Raw genomic sequence first — 21,313 nt, 5'->3', positions numbered from 1 at the left:
CTACATTGAGGGAAATCATATGGTGTTTGTCTTTCCTTGACTCACTTATTTCAGTTTAGCATAATGTTCTCCAGGTCCATCCATACAGTCACAAAGGGCATTTTTCCCCTTTTTTAATGGCCAAGTAGTATTACATTGTATAAATGTCCCCTAGCTATTTTATCCACTCATCTAATGGTGGACACTTGGCCTTCTTCCATATCTCAGTAATTGTAAATAATGCTGCAATAAACATATGGGTGCTTGTGTTCTTTCAAATTAGTGTTTTGGGTCTCTTTGGATATATTCCCAGAGGTGGGATCACTGGATCAAAAGACAGTTCCATTATTAATATCTTTGATGTATCTCCATGCTGCTTTCCACAGTGGTTGCTCTGATCTGCATTCCCACCAACAGTGCAGAGGGCTTCCCCTTTCTCCACCTTCTCACCAGCACTTGCTGTTTGTTGATTTATTGATAGTAGCTAGTCTGACTGGTGTGAGGTGATGTTCTTTTAATTTGAAGTTCTCTCAGTGATACTGAGCATCTATTCATATGTCCATTGGCCATTTCTATGTCCTCTTTGGAGAAGTGTCTGTTCAGGTCGTGTGCCCATTTTTTAAATGAATTGTTTGGGTTTTTTTGTTTTGTTTTGTTTTGTTTTGTTTCATTTTTGGTGTTGGCTTTTATGAGTTCTTTATATATTTTGGATATTAACTCCTTATCAAATGAATTGGTGAACATTGCATTTTTATATGCCAAAAAAGAACTATCCAAAAGGAAAATTAAGATAACAATTCCATTCACAATTGCTTCACAAAGAATAAAATGGCTAAGAATAAATCTAACCAAGGATGTAAAAGACCTGCACTTGTAAAATTATAAGATCCCGAAGAAAGAAACTGAAGAAGATACAAATGAATGGAAGCACATACCATGTTCATGGATAGGAACAATTAATATCATTAAAATGACCGGACTACCCAAAGCAATCTATAGATTCAATGTAACTCTTCCGAGATACCAACGATGTATTTTACAGAACAGGCACATGCAGAAAATAAAACTAGATCATCTTCTTATGCCTCACATAAGAGTAAATTCAAAATGGATTAAAGACTTAAATGTTAAATTCAAAACCATAAAAATCCTGAAAGAAAACATAGGCAGTAAAATCTCAGACATGGCTCATAGCAATATTTTTTCTGATTTAACTCCTCAAGCAAGGGAAACAAAAAAAAAGAAAAAAAGTTTTTTGCACGTCCAAAGCAACCATTTAAAAATGCAAGGACAGCCCACAGAACTGAAGTCTGTTTGTTATCTTCAAATGTTCTCCTCCTTCTGAAATATCCCCTTATATGTATTTATTATGACCCTATTAATTTAAACTCATGAGCGTGGTATAATAGCTGGTACAAAGTCCTGGTCCCCTAATTTCTATACCTATATCACCTAATGGTCCTGTTCTAGTGTTTCGTTACTATTGTTTTGCACTTTTTCTTTTGCCAAGTAATTTCTTAATGTACACTGGACATTGCAGATGTCACAGCATAAAAATTTGTAAACTTCTGAATACTTGATTTTGTTCTAGTGGTAGTTTTGTTACCGGATGATCACCGTGATCTCATGCTGGCATGGTTTTTACATTTTATTAGTGTGGAGCTATTAGTCTTTTGACTTTTATTCTTAGGCCAAAACCTAAGTTTTACCTTTCTTTCTAAGTCATGGTCCTTTTGAGGTTTCAGTGAAAAACCTAACATATTTATCCAATCCCCCTATGTTGATGAAATTAAAACTTCAAACACAATCTTCTCTGCAGTGAACAAAAGCTGAAAAAGCCTGTTCAGCTGTTTCAGTCTTCCAGCCTTCAGTTTTCACCAGACCCTTGGAATCATCTTTCTGCACACGCGGTTTAGAGTTCATCCTAGGACTGAAGGGGATTGTATGTAGAGGTACCATATCGTCACTCTCCTTCCTGTGGCCTCCTCTTTCACATGGCTTGTTCTTCAATTTTCTATCACTCTGGAAGCTCTGAACCGTGTTATCTGATGCATCGTATCAACGCGATTGGAGTTTGCGTTTTAGCTGCCTCGCCCTGGGTGGACTGAAATATCTCGTAGAGAAAAGGAGCCTCATAAGTGCAGATTTCCCCTAGTATGGTTCCCATCTTTCAAGAGGCAGTATCTTCATTTCTCCCTGCTTTTATTTGCTTATCAAATCTTTAACTTTTAAAAAATATTCTTCTGACAGTTTATATATTTTTAAAACACTTGTCTTGGGTAGTGTTTCTTACAAGCAAATGTGTCATTCCAGTGGTTTTCAGTTTAATTTCTGAAATGATACACATAGAGCATACTGACAATTTCTGGAAATTGTTTTTTATTATAAAGTATTTACTGTGTCTGAAGAAACTTAACATTCAGTTGTAATGGTAATTTTTTAAATTCTCCAGTATATATATATATATATGTATATATATATATATATATATACATAAAATAAAAACATTCAAGAAAAAAAGTTATAGTATTAACTTTTTTCTAAATTGCCTACCCTTTCTTAATTAGTCATACAGACTGAATTAATTTCTTAACCTAAGGGAAACCTACAGTCTTGCCCTTCTGAGATTTTTAAAAATAAATTAGAATAAGAAAGAAACACAGGTACACCCAAAAGAATTTAACTGATATATATATTCTATTTATAGTATTTAGAAATAAATCATTAATTTTTAACTTAAAGACTATATATGAAACATGTAAAAGATGCAGTTTTCTGTGGAGCTCCTAGATAACTAAAGAGAGCTTGTTTTTTTTACTATCTCTCTAGCATACATATGAAATACCTTGAACATAATTTTTTCAAAGATTTTATTTATTTTTTAGAGAGAGAGGAAGGAAAGGAGTAAGAGAGGGAGTAAAACATCAATGTGTGGTGGCCTCTCGTGCCCCCTTCTGGGGACCTGGTCCACAACCCAGTCACATGCTGTGCCTGGGAATTGAACCAGATATCCTTATGCTTCACAGACCTGTGCTCAATTCACTGAGCTACACCAGCTAGGACAATATTTTTTAACTAAAGATAAGAAAGCTTGCCAAATATCTATGTTTTCCTTTTATATTTTATTTTTCTATAATTTTAGTTCCAAATGTAATTCTGAAGCATAGGAAAGTTTTGTGGCTGTTGTTGTTATTGGTGGTGGTGGTTTATAGTATCTACCTGCTTTCCTCAAAATTTCAGGAGATTTAATTCTACTACCATTTTACCAAGCTCACGTCATGTCAGTTAAGAAAGGAACAATTGTGTAGTAACTTAAAATAATGAAGTTGACCTGGCTGGTGCAGCTCAGTAGATTCAGTGCAGGCTGCAAACCAAAGGGTTGCCAGGTTGATTCCCAGTAGAACACATGCCTGGGTTGCGGACCAGGTCCCCAGTGGGAGCCACATGAAAGGCAACCACACATTAATGTTTCTCTCTTTCTTCCTCCCTTCCCCTTTCTCTAAAAATAGATAAATAAAATATTTTAAAAATTAATAACAATAATAAAGTTAATTTAGATTATTTTAAATCGAATGGAAAAGTTTGCTTAATTCTTGCATTATTTTAAAAAGACTAAGTCTTCAAATGAATAATGTATGCCTTTTCATTTGTAGTTCAGTGAATCATGCAGTGGTTTTCAAATCTTTCTAGGAAATAAAAGCAATCTACTAAATGATATTCTTATCTTCTACTCAGGTAGTTAAAATATGCAATACCTGAGTTGTAATCATAGAAAGTAGAATATTGTACCACTTGAAATGAACACACAAACACACACACACACAGTAAGCAAAATTCAACCCGGAAAATTGCATTTGTCCCAAAGGGATTTATTCCTTTTTAATATTTACTCTTGTACTGAAGAAGGCTTTAATTGTTTCTTTAATTACCTCTACACATCTACCTTAACATCTTGTCTGGTAACATTATTTACCCAACTGTTATTCCGTAGTTTAAAAGTAATACAGTGATGTGGGATCTCCTTTTCTGATTCAATCCATGTTTTCCCTGTTGTCTATTCAGTACTGGAAACAGCACTTGAAGTGACTCCAACTCTACCTCATTTCCCTTCACTTTAATTAAATCATGTATTGGCATTTAATGTAATTTATAGCTGATAAATTCAGATTTGTCTTATGCCAGAACATGTACTGTTTCATCTATTCCTTCTCAGTTTAATTTTTATTCCAGAAAGTTCCATTAAGAGACCATTAATTAAAATATTGTGTAGACATAATAAACAGCCTTACACAGGCTTAAAAGTAAGATTGTTCTTTTGTCTATAGCTTCCACTGGTAAGACAACTTTTACATCCAAGCAACCGTAGTTTTATATTGTTGCACTTTAAGGCACACAAATGCCAGCAAATGCATTTCCATATATAAATGCCAAATAATATGTCATGTAACAAATTTATATGGATGTAGAAATTTTAGTAATTTGCTTAATAACATAGCTATTATTTTTTCATCATTTGGTCATTTCATGCTTACCTAACGTACTTGGTAATAATGTGTGGAACAGCTACAAACTTTCACTGTGATAGATACAACTGAATGTGATGTATCTAATTAATTTTTAGTGAAACAAATTAGTTTTGTCCTTCATTACTCTCCAATGGGAGGAAGACATTATATTTCATTATGTTTTTATGTCTGAAAGAATGATAGAGCATTATAATGATACAACAATCTTATCTGTGCTCTAATTAGTCCAACTAACAACATTGTTTCAAAAAATAGCATAATACATAGTAATACATCTAGAGTAACATAAATATTGAACTATATTAAATATGGTATTTTATGGACCTTTACACAAAGGAAGGATAAATTTTCTTTTCTCTTCATTTTATAAGTTTTTTTTTCTGTAGTAACTAGTAGTAGCTTCAAAAAAATCTTCAGATAAGTCTCATATTGAAAATATGACATCATTTTGTCCTAGCTGGTGTGGCTTGGTGGATTGAGTGCCAGCCTGCAAACCAAAGGGTCACCGGTTTGATTTCCCAGTCAGTGCAGATGCCTGAGTTGTGGGCCAAGACCCCAGTAGGGGACATGTGAGAGGCAACCACACATTGATGTTTCTCTCTTTCTCTTTCTCCTGGCCCTTCCCTCTCTCTAAAAATAAATAAATAAAAATCTTTTTTAAAAAGGAAAGAAAATATGAGATCATTTTAAACACATTTGACTATTCTTTTATGTAAAATAATTAAAGGAAGACAGATTGAGAAAAATGAACCAGGTTTGCTACAAAAGTGAATGAGGATTTTAAAATCTGAAATTAAACTCAAAAGACACTTCAGAAATGAACTATAAGTATGTTTAAGAATGATAGCAGCCATAAGAAATAAACCTACTTTCTGATTGGCTTAACAAAAGACAAGTTTCTTTTTTTATAGCCCAGTCTAAAATGGGTTAGCAAAATGGAAGATGGGGTTTCTGCTCTACACAGTTATTTAGGAATCTTCAGTATTTCCATTCAATGGCTTTACTATTTCTGAGGGGGTCAATGTCTTCCAAGTATTGTCACAGCAGTGTATAGGTAAAGTCTGGAGGTAGTGTGCATCACCTGTGCCCATGCTCAGTTTACCGATATTCAGTCACTTCACTGATCTCAAATAGAAGGGATTCTGAGAAGTGTAGGCTAATTTTCTGCTCTGAAAGAAAAGAGAAACTGCAGTAAATATGTTACCTGTGGTTTGCAGGACTCTCGCTTCTAGACAACTTACATCCCTGAAGTTACCGAAGTGGCTCTTAGCCCTTAACCCTAAGTGGGGCATAATTTTGAGTTCACAAACTGCTGTGTTCCTATTAACCTCTTTATATGTATCATCTCAAACAGTCCTTCCAAATAGACAACACTGTTGCCAACTAACAAAAACTGGTACTCAAAAAGATGAACTACCTTGTGTAAGCTTACTGCTTACTTAGCTGGTAAGTGGCAGAGCTGGTGTTTACTCACAGAGCCTCCAAGTCCGTATGCTTTCTAATATATTTCAGTGCCATGATATCTAAAACAATAAAAACTACATATTCCTTTGATGAGATATGCTGAAATCTGCCATTTATATCTGTATTACAATTTATTTTTAAATAGACTTTGATTAGTCACTAATGAGGTATAATATTGACACCAGAAATCACGTTGCTTTTCATTGATATTATGATCCCATGAATTCTAAATTCAGTGATGTTTTGATTACATCAGGTCTAAATTATTCCAAAAAATTGACTACTTCTAGAATAATCTTAGTCCAGGTTTAAATGTGTTTTAATTATGTAGACCTTAGAATTAAATTTAAAGTTGTCTTTTGAATTCAGATTTCAAGTTGATTTTCAAATTAATTTTAAATATTTTAAGTTGATATGCAAGTTTTATCTTTTTATGGTATTTTAATTATAAATACTAATCTTTATGAAAATATATTTACATAATTGTCATGGTTTTACACAGTACTTTTAAGATCTTTCCCAAAATTAAATGGCCTAATCAAAATAAGTCCCTTGGTATAATATTAAGGACAGTATTAAGTTGCATATTTTTGAATCATGAACACTTGACTTTGGGCAGTCCTGTAAAGACAATTTGCAAATGCCTTGTGCTGAAACATTGCATTGCAATGCCTTTTAATTTTAATGAGAATATATTAAAATACTTTTTATGAAACTAAAGGAAAGTTGTTGTTATTTAAATCCTTAACAGTTGTTTTAGCCTCACTTGTTAGTATAATCAGTACACTAATTCTGTATACTGAATTAGTATACAGCCTCAGTATACCAAGAAGCTGTTCTAAATCTATTCATAGGAGTAAACCCAAACATAAGGAAGCAGTGTTCTTAATCACATTCCAAACTCATAATTTGAGTCTTTTTCTTTAACTTAAAAAATGTGCTTACTAATAACTCTAACAGGTTCAGGACATAACCAGTGTTGCTTGCTTTCAAAGCAGTTTTCCCATTTTCTGTGCCTTTGAAGCACCACATATATTCTGTATGCGTTGACATTTACTAAAACTGTTGTTTCTTCCATAGGTGGACGTAATGAAGTGGTCATTACAGAAAACAACAACAGCATAACTGAGCAAATCACTGATGTTGTGAAGCAACCAGCCTTTATAGCTGGTATTGGTGGTGCCTGCTGGGTAATTTTGATGGGTTTTAGCATCTGGTTGTACTGGAGAAGGAAGAAAAGAAAGGGACTCAGTAATTACGCTGGTAAGAGACTATTTCCAGCTAAGAAAAGTTCTTATCTTTAAGAATGTTTTGAAATGAAAGAGAAGGAATGTAATGGAATAACAGAAGAGTGAATGAATGAATCTTTTTTATTTCTTTTAAGCATCCCTTCTGTAAAATGCAATTATAAATGACATGCTTTAATGCATTGCTCTTCACCACATCACATTATGACCAAATGGCCATCTTTTTCCTTGAATCTCCAATGAAGCATAACAAGAGTGCACACTGATAAATGCTTAACCATTATTCTCAACTAGTTCTTCAAAACACAGAAACACACACACACAGACTTTACATGCTATAAAGCCATTGTTTGAGAAATGTATTTGGCATTACTAAAATGCTCAGGAAAAGTTTGAAATGTAGCATTAAGTATTTGAAGATGCAGGTTACAATAGGAAATGTTGCAGATGGAAAATAAAAACAAACAAAAATTCTCAGCAGAATTAATTAGATGGATAATGCATGAATTAAGGATTTACTTGTCACTTAAACAGATGTCTATTTCAGTGTGAACAGTAAGCATTTTAGAAGGAAGAAAAAGAAAGAAAGAAACAGAAGAAGGAAAAAAAAGACTTAGATGTTCAAACTTATTTGCAAAAGATGTTTTTCCTTAGAATTCAGAACAGAATTTCAAGGATGTCAAAAATTATGGCCTTTCAAATATTCCCAAGGCTCAGAGAGACAGAATTATTAAGTCAATGATTGAAAGAATGAACTAAATGTTGAAGCTTGTTCAATAACAATTTTAATTACAATTCATTTTAGGTATTCAATCTAAAAACAAAAAAAAATTACAGTGTTTTCCACTTTCTAGGGTTTATAAGTGAACAGTTTTAGTTTAACATACTCCTATGAACACTTTAGAATTTTTAAGATATTTTATTCAACCTTCTATAATGTTGGTAAGAAGCATAAATATCTTAATAAATGATTTTGACAGAGGATTCAATGCTTATTAACTTTATAGGCTGCTATAGTTTATAGGATTCTAATTTGCTGAGAATGTGCAAATACTGCAAAATGGGAAAAATAGCACCCTCTTGGTTATCTTGTTATAGACATGCTGTCTTTGACAGCATTTAAATATGATCATTTGATCATAACATTGTGGCTCATGTCCATATCTTATGAAAATAAAGTTTGTTAATTACCCTATAGAATAAATTCTGAGGACTAGAGGAAGTATTACTTAGTGTATCTATTGGAAAGGTGCTTCCGTACTTTGTGATCTGCGGCCTTTCTGTCATTCTCATTCCTGTGGGTTGTGATGCATTCTTCCTTCTGCTTGGTCATCCTAAGGCTATATCAATGCACCAATGAGGGAATCTTCTTAGAAAGGGATGTGGGGCAGTAACTGCTAAATGTCAGACTCGAACCTTGATGATACTTTAATGTCCCTTCCAGATTTGCAGTGCAGTCCTATACCTTCATTTTTTGACAGTACTAAAGCCAATCTGTTTAATCACTCACCATGTTACATGTTATTTCTGTGACACATTCATATAAATCTTATACAACATCAAGAAGAACAGATTTAGTTCCAGGACTATTTTGTGCTTATCCTTTTACCTGACTTTAGGAAAAATAATAAAATATTGACTATAGAAGTCACTTCAGTGCAGAGTTCTAAGATACCGACATTCTCAGTGATGCATTTTTACTCTTCATACTTCTTCATTCACTCATACCTCATAAATAACAAAGCTCTAATAATTAGTAGGCTTGTATTTTCAGTAAAATGGTGTCAGACATTTTTTTCCTTCTTTGTAACAACAGGTTTTTTGGGGGGGGGGATTTTTTTCTTTCCTTTTTTGTTTTTTTTTGTAAAACCTATGTATTTAATTAGAAAATTACTGTTGGTCTTTGAACTTGATAATATGGTACATTTTCTATTATCATCTCTCATAGTGATTGATACCCATCTGCTTGCAGAAGAACTGCTAACTCAGAAGGTGTATGCCCTTCAAATATTTTGGAATAAGGCCAAGCCAGAGCAGGCTTTCAAAACCTTTGCACTTAACTGATAGATGGCTGACTTCTCAGACTAGATTCACCTTCAACTAGTAATTTTGCCTTCCAGCAACTGCTGTTCCTTTCTTGTCGGTGAGAAGAAAATGAAAATTGAAACCACAGGTGCCTAGCACACTGTATCTGACTTGGTGATATTTTCTACACTTTCCCCTCCAAAAATACCCTACCCTCCACCTGTTAAAATTTCCCTATTCTTGTCCTTATGTAATGGGGAGAATATGGGACTTTAAATAGGAATTATTACCGGAGTATATATTTATCATAAGTTTAAATTACTGATACTTCATGCATAAGCTAATGATCCATTTTCAGAGCACAGAGATTTTATTGAGAGTTATTTCTCCTGAAGCATTTTATAAAAATTATATTGAATAAATTGTTTGTCCTAGTTCTGTTTATATTTTGGCTTTTATAAAAACCTCTCTGGAAACTATAAGTTTCACAAGTAAGAAAATCTGATTTTCTTGCAAAGTGAAAAACCTAACATTTCTACTTTTTCACTGCATTATAATGTATATACGGTCTCAAAACTTCATTGCTGATTTACCATAACAAAAGAATTTTTCCCACTAAACAAAAAATTTACTTTGGAGCCCTGGCTGGCATAGCTCAGTGGATTGAGCACGAGCCTGCGAACCAGAGGATCGCGGTTCGATTCCCAGTCAGAGCACAAGCCTGGGTTGCAGGCTGGTTCCCTGCAGGCCAACTCCCAGCAGGAGATGCACAAAAGGCAACCATACATTGATGTTTCTCTCCCTCTCTCCTTCCCCTCTAAAGATAAATAAATAAATATATAAATAATCTAAAAAATTTAAAAAAAATTTACTTTAGGATAATTACTTAATTTATAATATAAACACTTCATTTGTTTCAAACCCAAAGTGCGATATTGGATTATACATTGTTTAAATATATGATTCTTACATGCATTAAGAAACATGTACTTTAATAAAGCTAGACTGATCCTGAGTAGAATTGTAAAGCAGGTAAAATTTGATTTCAGCACTGCCCTTTTCCTACTTCACTCCAAGGCTCTCCTTAACTGCCAGAGAGGTAGAACAGAAAAGATGTTAACTGGTATGAAGATACAAAAATAACCTTTCAGCTTGGAAATCCTAACCCTCACAGAAAGTCACTCACCCTCAGTAGGCAAAAACTTAGTCATTGACTTTGACTGTGGCTAGTCTTTGACTCCCTGTCATGTGAAAAATCATATTTGAATGCTTAGAAAGAAGGAGGAAAAAGCCTGTCACTCGGTATTGATATTTTTTGTATGTCAGAGATGTAACACATTTATCATAAAACACTAGTGGAGTGACACTCTAGGTTATAAAAACAACTGTAAAGCATCAAATGCATACTTACACATTTAAATGTCCTGCAAGGAGAATTTGGCCAACCTTTTTGCGTAGGAAATGAGAGATCTCCCCAGGGCAGCATGATGCACTAATATTCTATTCATTTTTTCTCTCTTTACCCTTTATTTAAAATCTTTAGAAACAAACACGCACCACAGGCTTGCACGTGGCACAAAGAAGGGCAGGTAGATTTAAAGGTATCCTCAGATATCATAGTCTGTATGAAATTACTTTCTATTTTTCTAGAGCAGCATGCAGGACTGTTTATCTTAATCTTCACTAAGCGCTAACAGTCTCCTTGTCACTGTGTGTGAAATCCCTGCCTGCTATCATAATTTACCACCTAAGTCTTTGTAGGGTGAAGTAAAATTGTAAAGAGATTTTTGGCATAAAGTACAGAAAATATTAGGTAATTTTTGAATCTAGAATAAATGTTTGATCATGTGTATAATAGTGTTTGTAAATAGAAAAATGAACAACATCAATTAAGCCATGCATTGTAGCTTCCATAAAGATTCTAGATAGTTATATAAGATATATATAAAACATATTATCAATATTTATATATTTTATGTATCCATATAATAATCCACATGGCTACATGGCTCTTTTTCAGTTTTGTTGTTCACTTGTATATTCACAATTTCAAAGGATCAGATTTTTAATGAAAGTAAATACATTTCAACTTTTAAAAGGGTGATTTTATTTTATGACTATTACCTCTCAAGATAACTGATTTTATAAAACTCACTAATACAAAGAATTTAATGAGTGAGCAAATTATGAAATGTTAAATATTTCAAGCACAGCTTTTAAAACTGTTGCCGAGATAAAACATATTTGAAAAGTATCCAAGGACAGCTGAGAGATTGGATGGAAGGCGTATAGACTGATTACCTGGGCTGAGTTAATGCTTATTAAAAGAGGATTAATACACATTCATATTTGAGAAATACCTTATCAGGAAAAGGAATAAAGCTTGGCTGGCAACATTAAAGTTTCCATTTGGAGTAGGAAAATGTGGCTTACTAGAGATAGGCAGTCTGAAAGCATCCTTACCTCAAAATGTCAATTTACTGCATAGTTACGTGTTTCTTCCCCTTCACTTCTAGCAGGCATGAGATTAGGATTAATCCCCTCAGATAGTAGTAAAGGTACTTTATGTATGATAGAAACTTGTGAAATCTTTTTTACCATATATTCTTTAAAAACATTACAATAAATTCAAAATATTTAATGATGTTCTAAAAAATGTAAGATTGTGGTGTCTGTAGAACTTTTTGGAAACCTTAGAGTTATTTAGTGAGTTTTAGTTATAAACTTCTACACATGGCTCCTTCAAAGTTCTCAATTTTAGAGGCTAGCAGAAACTCCTGATAAAGGTTCACACTTATCTGGAGTTATCCCTGATAAATGCACAATCACTGGTAAGTGTCAAAGTCATGACTAGAACAAGATTGTCCAATCACCTTTACTCTCCTCACCTTCATTGATTTTAACTTCAGAGTGGTTCAGAACATCTTTGAAATGATAGCTACCTAAAAACAGCTTCTAATTTGCTGAGGCATTTATTTTTATGTTTTTCTCTTTTTGCAACCCCCCAAAAAAGAAAAAAAATCAATTCTGATCAGAACACTAAATATGACTTCCATTTTAGGAGTTCTAATGGTTCATTCTTATTTCTAGTCTGCTTTTAATGCAGATCTATGAGAATTCTGTTACTTTTTATTTGTTATTCAAAATAGAACAAACTAAATATTTTGAAGCATGGGTTGAAAAGGGGAATCTTGAAAAGATATAATTTTTATTCCCTTGCTTTAAAAAGAAAATGAAGCAATTTTATTAAGATAGGGTCTTTTTTTTGTTCTGATAGAGATATGAAAAAATGGAAGATTCTCGTATCCGTAGGCCATTTTGAGTTAGTCGTGTATTTACAACTGTGTATTTTTGCTTTTGCATAGTTGGTATGCAGAGATGCGTACTATGAATAGTTTACCATTAGTTAGTATGTACAAGTGAAGTATAACTCAGTTTTTTGCCTCTTCAGTTGTCTTTTCTGTAATGTATTTATTGCTCTGACAGTAACAGAGACTTTGGGGGTGGGGGCAGAGCATGTAAATTAGGGAGAAATATTTAGCCTCTCCCTGCATATCTCCTAACAGCATATTTTAAGGTATAGCCCATCAGTGCCTCTTTATTTGCATATTCACAATGATATTCACAGCATTATCTTAACCCTCTTTTAGCAGAGTAAAACAATCACTCGATAGTCCATTAAAAACCACACAACTAGAAAGTCACATCAGATGAAAAGCTAATTAGCTGTACTGTTTTCACATTTTGTTGTATTTTATTTCCCTAATCAGGCCTTTATTTAATACCTCCTATGCTTAATTTTTTTCATTGATTGTTTTAGATTAATTATTTGATGTTAAATGCATTTATTAAAGGGGCCCATTGTGAGGTGGACATGTGGCTGCCTCCCAGCACTTATGTGAACCATCAGAGAGCAGAGTAGTGATCCGTATTCCTTGACTTTTTCCCAGGACCTATATCCATAGCCCATCCTGGGCCGATGCAAAAGTTATGTCAAACTGTTTTATAATGCATTTGAGATGCTACCTCAAAAATTAATAAGGCAGTATAACTCAGGTGCCACCAGATATTTCCGAAACGGTCTTATGAAGTAGTGTCTCATGAAAGTTCTGATGGGCCCTTGAAAGTGTGATCCTGTCACCTTGTGATGTCATGAAGAGAGATACCATTAGGCCTGGGAAACTGTTTCTGGAAATTTACAAAAGTTATAGAGTGGTCATATTTGATAAAGGAAACTTGAGGGACAGATGAATTATGGAGAGATTATTCAAATTAAAAAGCATTTACCATGTGTATACTTGAAGTAACAATAAGTCTTCAGTTTACTTAAAGTATGAATCTATTCATAAAATTTTATTTATTTTTATCTTTACTCACTAGGTAAAAAAAAAAAGAAAAAGAAAAAACACAGTAAAAAATATCAGTACGTTCCAAAATAAGATATTTGGGGTTCTCATATTTAAAATTGTGTTTTTCCCCTTTATTCTCAGTCATTGGTTTAACTGATCCATACTAATTTTGGTCATAATTGCAGTTTTGCAGTCCATAAATTTCTAAACAGCAATTTTTTGCATGATTTTTCAGTTAAGTCATTTGATCCAAAGTAATGTGGGATTATTTGTAAGCTTTTTCCCATTAATCATGTATAGTCACATTTCCCTGCAAAAACATTAAATGATATTAACTATAATTTGCAGCCTAGAACCTTTCTAGAGTACACCATGATAACCTTTCTCGTGACTCATATAAGATTGTGCACAAGCGATGGTGAACCTGAACAGATATTTATATTCTTTGGCTGATCCTTGAAACTCACTTTCATGCTGTTTTGTGGAAAAGAATCTGGTAACTGGAGGGAGGGGCCTGCCCAGCTGTGGCTCTACTGGCTCCTTGTTGGAGGTGCTAATAAGTTCTACAGTTTTGGAAAAAACTTGAGTCTTGTAATCACTACATACAATTGGAATACATTCAGTTTCAATTATTTGAAAATTTTACTGTCATGAGAGTTGGACGATACAACACAAAGCACTAAGCACATCATTCTCTATTAAATACAGTCTGTGTCTATTATAATTATAGTCATTCAGCTCACAGTGCTTATCAGTGCCCCTGAAAGGATCTGTGATGTGGAGGAATATGTCATCAGGAAGGATGATATTACCTGTTTGAACTATATTGTTTCAATTTCTGTTATTTGCATTTTGCATGTTTTTTCTAATTAGGAAACCCATATATTAAGATGAAAAGTCTATGATTTTATAATTCCCTATTATTGTCAATTTTCCAATAACACAATGTACATCAATAGCAACTTTTGCAACATTTGACGTCCAAAAACAAATTGCTCCTTATACTTAGCCATGCATATGGCTTGAAGAATTTTAAAATGTCTTATTAAATTTGGCGCAAGGGATGGCTTTGCCGTGAACCAAATCATTCTTTTTTACTCCCTTGCAATTACGTTAATTATATTTTGTTAAAATTCCCAGAGGCCTCAGCTCTAAACTAAGGGCCAATATGTAGTTGTTATTAATCGTAATTAGTATTGACTACTTGTGTGTGTATGTCTTTCTCTTTTTTTATAGTTACATTTCAAAGAGGGGATGGAGGACTAATGAGCAATGGAAGGTATGCTAAGGAGATTTTTATTATTATTACTATTTGTAGTCAGGATTGGGAAACTCTGTAGTAAGAGGCTTTATTGTAATAAATGGTCACTTAGAAGTCGGACAATTCTAGGAGGAATTAAATGGCTTACCACAGTTTTAATGATCTATCTCTTGTGCACTTTAGAGGAATCAAGTCCAGATGTTTCATATCTCCCACATGCCACTGAAGAAATTAGTAGTAAATATCACAACGAACATGTTCATTTGTTAGCCAATGTTTACTGCATTAATTAGACATTAGCAAATGAAGTTACTGTTGTTTAAGACTCCTTATTGGCTCTCACTAAATTGCTGTGAGTGAACAATTACACATAATCGATCACAAAGTAAATGATTCATGGATGATGAATAGGCTGTGGATTGATAGGACTGGATTCCACAACTTTGGATACTCAATTGAAATTGATAAAAGCTGATAACATGCCCATATATCCTTATCTATTTTCCCTTTGCCAATATGGAGATTGTAATTAGGCTCTGGTAATAACTTCCAATCTCCCATTTAATCAATATTTTATCACAAAGAGATTAGGTCTAATGAAAACTAGTGTATGTAGCAAGAAAGTAGTTGGATTTTCTTATTGCAGTTTCCATAGAAACTTGTGTTTCTCTTAAGAATTGTACAAGAAACTTTCTATCCAAAAAACAAAAAAGTACAATGATTATAGATACTGCTATTTCTTCATTAAGTAATTTCATAATCTATAAAGGAATTAGAATCCCCATTTTTAATATTAAAAATTTAATTCTTTATTAACTGGGATGTGAATTAAGTTTTCAAGACCCTGCGCACATGCTGGACAAGATCACAGTGGATCATGTATTACCTTAGGAAAAACTGAAATGTACCCCTGATGTTTTGCCATTTAGAGAACCTGGAAATGTGCTGTTGATGGAATAGTATAAGTGCTGTTCATTAGTTTCCCTCAAGTTCTTTGCCCTAAATCAAGTAAGAAGGCTCATAACAGGAGTGACAGCCTCCAATGGACAGATAAACATGGGAGTTGCAGGAATCAAGAATGCAATAGCCCCAAGTCTTGGGAGTATCTTGCTGATACTGGGTATCTTGCTGATATCTCAGTATCTTGCTGATACTGACCAGCCACCCTGAGCAGTTGTTCCCTTGAGGTACCAATTTATCATCAAACCTTATCTCAAAATCCTGCTACGATACTGATTCCTACCAGATTCAGGGCAGATGACTGAACTCATTTGGATGCCAACAAAATACCAGGCAGGACTCTTCTGCTTCCAATGTCAAGGTTAATCTATAGGTAACCAAAGGAACTGCTAGAGTTCCTTAATTCTAGAGAGCCTACACATTTTAACTGGAAGTGAATTAAAATCTTAAATTCTTAAATTTATTTTAGTGCCTGGGACAGGTGTCCAAGTCTTTCTCTGAGCTCCACATGTCGATTTCCTTTTAATTTCTATTTTAGTCGTCCAGGTCTTCTGAATGCTGGGGATCCCAATTACCCATGGCTGGCTGATTCCTGGCCAGCCACGAGCTTGCCCGTAAACAACAGCAATAGTGGCCCAAATGAGATTGGGAATTTTGGGCGTGGAGGTAAGTTAAGATTTTCAAAATTTTATTATTTATTATTTGTTTTCTTGGCTTTCCTAGATTTTTTTAAAGATATGCTAAAAATAGTTTTCATCATTAAAATTAGGGAAGCACATGTACTAACAGCACAGTACTTTTGCTGAATTTTTGTTATAAAACCATTGTCGTATGTTACCTTGAGTAAAACTAAGCTCTTAAGGAAGCCATTACTAGTCAGGAAGATCAATGTTTATAACACATTTTGTTTTTAAGGCTATTAATTCAAGAGTACTGAAATCAGGGATTATGCTGCGAAATAGGGTTTGTGATTTGGGTCTAGCCATTTCACTTTTCTAACTCATATAAATAAAGCATATATTTAGTGAGCATGTTCTGTGTACCTGACAGACAGTAAAAATATAATATCAATATAAAGAGAGACATTCTTTATTCTCATCTAATAGATCATCTAATGAGTATACACTTAAATTTAACATACTGGGAAAGGACTTTTTTGTAGTTCTACAATTGTTAACTGGTACCCAAATGCAAAACGTGAAGGTGCTAAGTAGCTGATAGGCTGAAGTGTCCAAAATTTCGTGCCAGGGTCTTCTTCATAGGTCTTTATAGGGCGACAGAATTGGATAGACTGTAAATAATTACCACTTCACCCGCTCCATCTTTCCATCCAGTCAATAGGAGAATGATGGGTTTAGAGAAAGTCATGTCTAGAGAAGTCTCTGGTGCCTGTGTTTAGCTTGGCCCACATTTATGAGCTTTCCATTGGTGGAAGATTGTGCAGACAGTAAATGGACTTGAGCTGTCTTGTCAATACCCCACATAAAAGAGCTGCCCAGTGGAAATTAGACAGTTCTGTGAGTGGAGTGTTACTTATATTGATCATCTGAAGAGTTAGGAATTATTCAAAGTGTGATGAGAGAAATACTGACCTGTTTGAGAAGGGAATACTTTTCCTAGTGACTTGAGTATGAAGTGCAAGGTAGCAGAGGGGTTAAATGCACTGAGAGACAGAACAGAGTGCCCTCTAAGCCACACAAACACATTAAAATTTCTGCAAAGGGTGATCAGAAGCCATTCAGAGATTTTCAAGAGAAGAATGCTAGGATCCAAGTACTGCCTTAAGTCATGCAGCCTGTTACTGTGTGGAGAATGGAGTTACAGTGAAAATTTGGGGTGATTAATTAGGAAAGTAGTGTTGTAATCCAAAAGAGTTTGGATTAATCCACTAGAGGGTTTCTGTACTTCTATGCAGGAGACCCAGGGCTATTCTGAGTATGTTATAAACCTCATTGGCAGATTTCACATGTATGAGTATATAAATACATTAGAAGAATAATCATGGATACTGGCCTTTTTAAGAGTGGAATACCGATACTGTTTGAGTATAATTTTAAGTTTTATAAATAGTAGAGTTTCTAAATATTGTATGGGTCTGCATTCAATACCAACTATAAGAAGGTAAACTCACTCCCACTCGCTAAATAAAATGCAGAAAAATATTCATCCCTACCTCTTAGATGTGTGATGAGGATTAAATGGATGACTATATGCCTCATATATGGGTTTAGCACAAAGCTTGACATACAGTCAGTGGCCAATATACATCATTGGATTAAATGGAAGACTAGAAAGTAGGTTGTAGGATGTCTCAGCTTACAAATATTTTGTTTAGGATCTCCCATGCCCAGTGCCTCTGAAAGTGGCTGTCCTCCCCAGGTGACCAAACTCAGAGCCCTGCAGGTTATCACTCTGCCATGAGTGAGTTCTGTACCTGAGTATCTCCTCACCAAAACAGCAGAACACTTCTCTCAACCTGTGTCAAGAAAAAACTCTATCCCAAAGCTTTTGTCAGTCAAGGAAGAGCTGCCTCTTTTACCTTGTGTGTTTGTATTGGAATAACACATCATTCACTGTTTATATCAAGGAATAAATACCGAGCAAGGGAACAAATCGACTCTTTTTTTTTTCAGTTTCTAGAAGGGTACACTAACATCTAAAGTTTCTCAGTCTAATTTAGCCAAAGGGTTCATTTATGAATTTTCACAGCTTTTCTTCTATTTCCTCCTCATTTTCATGACATGACATATTTCACAGGTGAACAACAAGGCTAAGACAAAATTTTTTTCAGGGTTTACTGTATCTATTTTCACTTTGGTAGGCATTTTAAACATTTACTATGCACCAGAAATAGTGTTAGGAATTTTTGTAGGTTTTTTTCCATTTCCTTCCCACAGTAAATGTTTGACACAGATAATCATATTTCAATTTTAAAGGCCAAGGAAGCAAGGTTTTCAAGATAATTAACTTGAGGTTGGAGTGTAGAATGCAGGCCTTCCAGATTCAAAGCCAAGATTCTTTTATCTGCACCGCTCTGCAATTCTAAGGGGAGAGTTCACACATAAACATTTTTATTATAGCCATATTTATACAAGTAATTAATTATACTACGCCAGAAAAAAATAAATGCATTTTTAACCAAAGTATGAAAAAATCTGCAGACTAACTCATAAGTGACTTCAACTGGACAGAAGGGCTCCTGTTAATTCACAGGTTTCAAACTCAAGTGGTTAACCAGTGCCTGTCAGCCAATCTAAAGCACTAAGGATGAGTAGGTGTGAACTGTGTGCAGTGGGAAATGGGAAGTCCTGCTAGAGATGGCAGAACCTGTTTAGTCCAGGCTGTTGGGAGGAAGGCTGGCATAGACTCCAAAGTATCTGATATGAAAGGATGCTCCCACACACTCAAATGTTTATGCATAAGCCTCCAAGATTTCAACATTGGATTATAATTCATTTCATTTTTTGAAAATTGCAGAATGATCAAATAATATTGGAAGTACATATGCAGCCCAAAAGTCAATGGAGAATCACGTAGACTTTCAGACTGACTGATTTTCTTCGGCAGAGAAAGAGAGATTCCGTTTTAGAGCCATAGCTCTAGTTGCTGCAGCAGAACGTTATGTAGGATTAGGTTCTTGGATGACTTTTTCCCCCACTCTTAAACATTTCACCACACAATTGCTTCAAAAACTGGTTGTTGAAGTGGTTCACATTTTAAATCTAAAAGCTTTGGCGAACCTCAAGATCAAGGAGTTGGAACGTCGGGTCCCATGCCAGTTAATATTCGTCAGTGAAGGACATTGTGGAAGTACTTCCCCAGAGTGAAAACCATGTCCATAATTTTTATATACTATGAAATATTAAGCATTTTTAGAATAAAAAAGACAGTGACACTTGAAATTAAATCATTCAATTTTATCATCAAATTTTCAAATGAATTTATAGGTAAAAACAAGAACGACAAGAAAGTAGTTGAGAAATTCTGAACTTAAAAAAATTATTTTAGCCCTGGCTGCTGTAGCTCAGTGGGTTGAGCTCGGGCTGTGAACCAAAGGGTCACCGGTTTGATTCCCAATCGAGGCACATGCCTGGGTTGCGGGCCAGGTCCCCAGTGGGGGCCACATGAGAGGCAACCACACATTGATGTTTCTCTCTCTCTTTCTTTCTCCCTTCCCCTCTCTCTAAAAATAAATAAAATCTTTAGAAAATGATTTTATTTCCACATACAACATGGTAAAATATTATAAATTTTAATATGTTTAATAATATCACTGCTATGCATTTATAATATTTACTTTAATAAAGTACATATCTACTTTATGATAAAACAAGTTGGAATTCCAAACTTCCAAACCTTCAGAGAGACCTAAATTATATAATGTACAAAATACATTATAAATGTCTCATTCCTGTTGTAAAGAATACAAATTTTAACTTTTGTAAAAATGCAAAAACAAAATAAATACTTTTGTAAGAATTATTTCAAGTACTATTGGCTATCATTGAATCTAAAAATTTTAGGATATTTTGACTAAGTACTTACTTAAACTTCCTCCTTGTGATAATAAATTGGTTTTGGTACTAAGATGAAAAATTATCACATTACTTAATATTACACTACTATGTCAGTTAAAAATGTTCTGTAATGAAGATATCAAATTGGTTGGTGACCTCAAATTCTATAATATGTGGCTTTTAGAATATAGATTATTAAGAAACATTGAAATGATATTCAGTTTTAACTCTACATGATTAAAATAGTGTTATTCAGTTTGGGGATTTTTTTTTTTTAGATTTTAGTATCTTCTGAGAAAGGAAAGTAAGAGCTCAGGAGAGACATGGCAGTTTTGAATTATAAATCCTCATAAAGAGATAATTCAGCACACCAAAATAAGTGAGGAAGTGGACTGGTTGATATTCAGTGTTAACTCCCAAAGTTTAATTTCACACTTGCTGTATTACACTTAAAACTACAATCCTTACTCCTCAGAGTTGGTAGCATAAATTAAATTCTGATCACGCAAATTGCTTTTTATATAATTAAATCTTACTGTATTGTAAAAATGACTTATTCATGAAAATTTTCCTTTGTTACCCAAGAAAAAAATTGCTACCATAAGCCACGCTCCATTTCAGGAGCTGTGAAAGCAAAGCAGATAAACAGCAACTTGAAACTTTAAAAAAAACTTCAATAGTGTAATTTTGGAATTTTCTGCATCTATTCAGCCATTGTATTTTACATCTTTGGAATAAAGTGGAAAAAGATATCTTCATTCATAATTTTTATTCAGTCTTATCACTGCATTTGAAAAGAGAAAACAAATTTATTCTAAAACAGAATGAACAAAAAGCATATTTCAGTAGTGAAATATCCCAAATTTCTCATTCATAGTTGAAGGAAATGGGCGATGAGGGAGAAGAGGTGTGGTGAGCAGTGAGACGTGAAGGACAAGTGGCAGGCCTGCCTGTCACCGAGGCTGATAGCTTGGCGAAGGTTGTA

The 21,313-nt window shown here is 34.1% G+C and overlaps 1 protein-coding gene across 5 annotated transcripts in view; it reads left to right on the top strand.

Moving 5' to 3' along the window:
• The window catches only part of ROBO2 (roundabout guidance receptor 2), a 1,307,581-nt gene that overhangs the window by 1,243,412 nt on the left and 42,856 nt on the right, over window positions 1-21,313 (top strand). For all 5 annotated transcript variants that reach the window (XM_037059032.1, XM_037059034.1, XM_037059035.1 and 2 more), the window contains exons 18-20: window positions 7,050-7,232; window positions 14,827-14,869; window positions 16,350-16,477. In XM_037059032.1, coding sequence (XP_036914927.1) covers window positions 7,050-7,232; window positions 14,827-14,869; window positions 16,350-16,477 — 354 coding nt within the window. The remainder of the gene's footprint in view (window positions 1-7,049; window positions 7,233-14,826; window positions 14,870-16,349; window positions 16,478-21,313) is intronic.

Source organism: Sturnira hondurensis, unplaced genomic scaffold, assembly GCF_014824575.4.
Source record: "Sturnira hondurensis isolate 20B ecotype Veracruz unplaced genomic scaffold, ASM1482457v3 Scaffold0010428, whole genome shotgun sequence".
Lineage (NCBI taxonomy): Eukaryota > Metazoa > Chordata > Mammalia > Chiroptera > Phyllostomidae > Sturnira > Sturnira hondurensis.
This window is presented reverse-complemented; position numbering and strand designations above follow the sequence as displayed.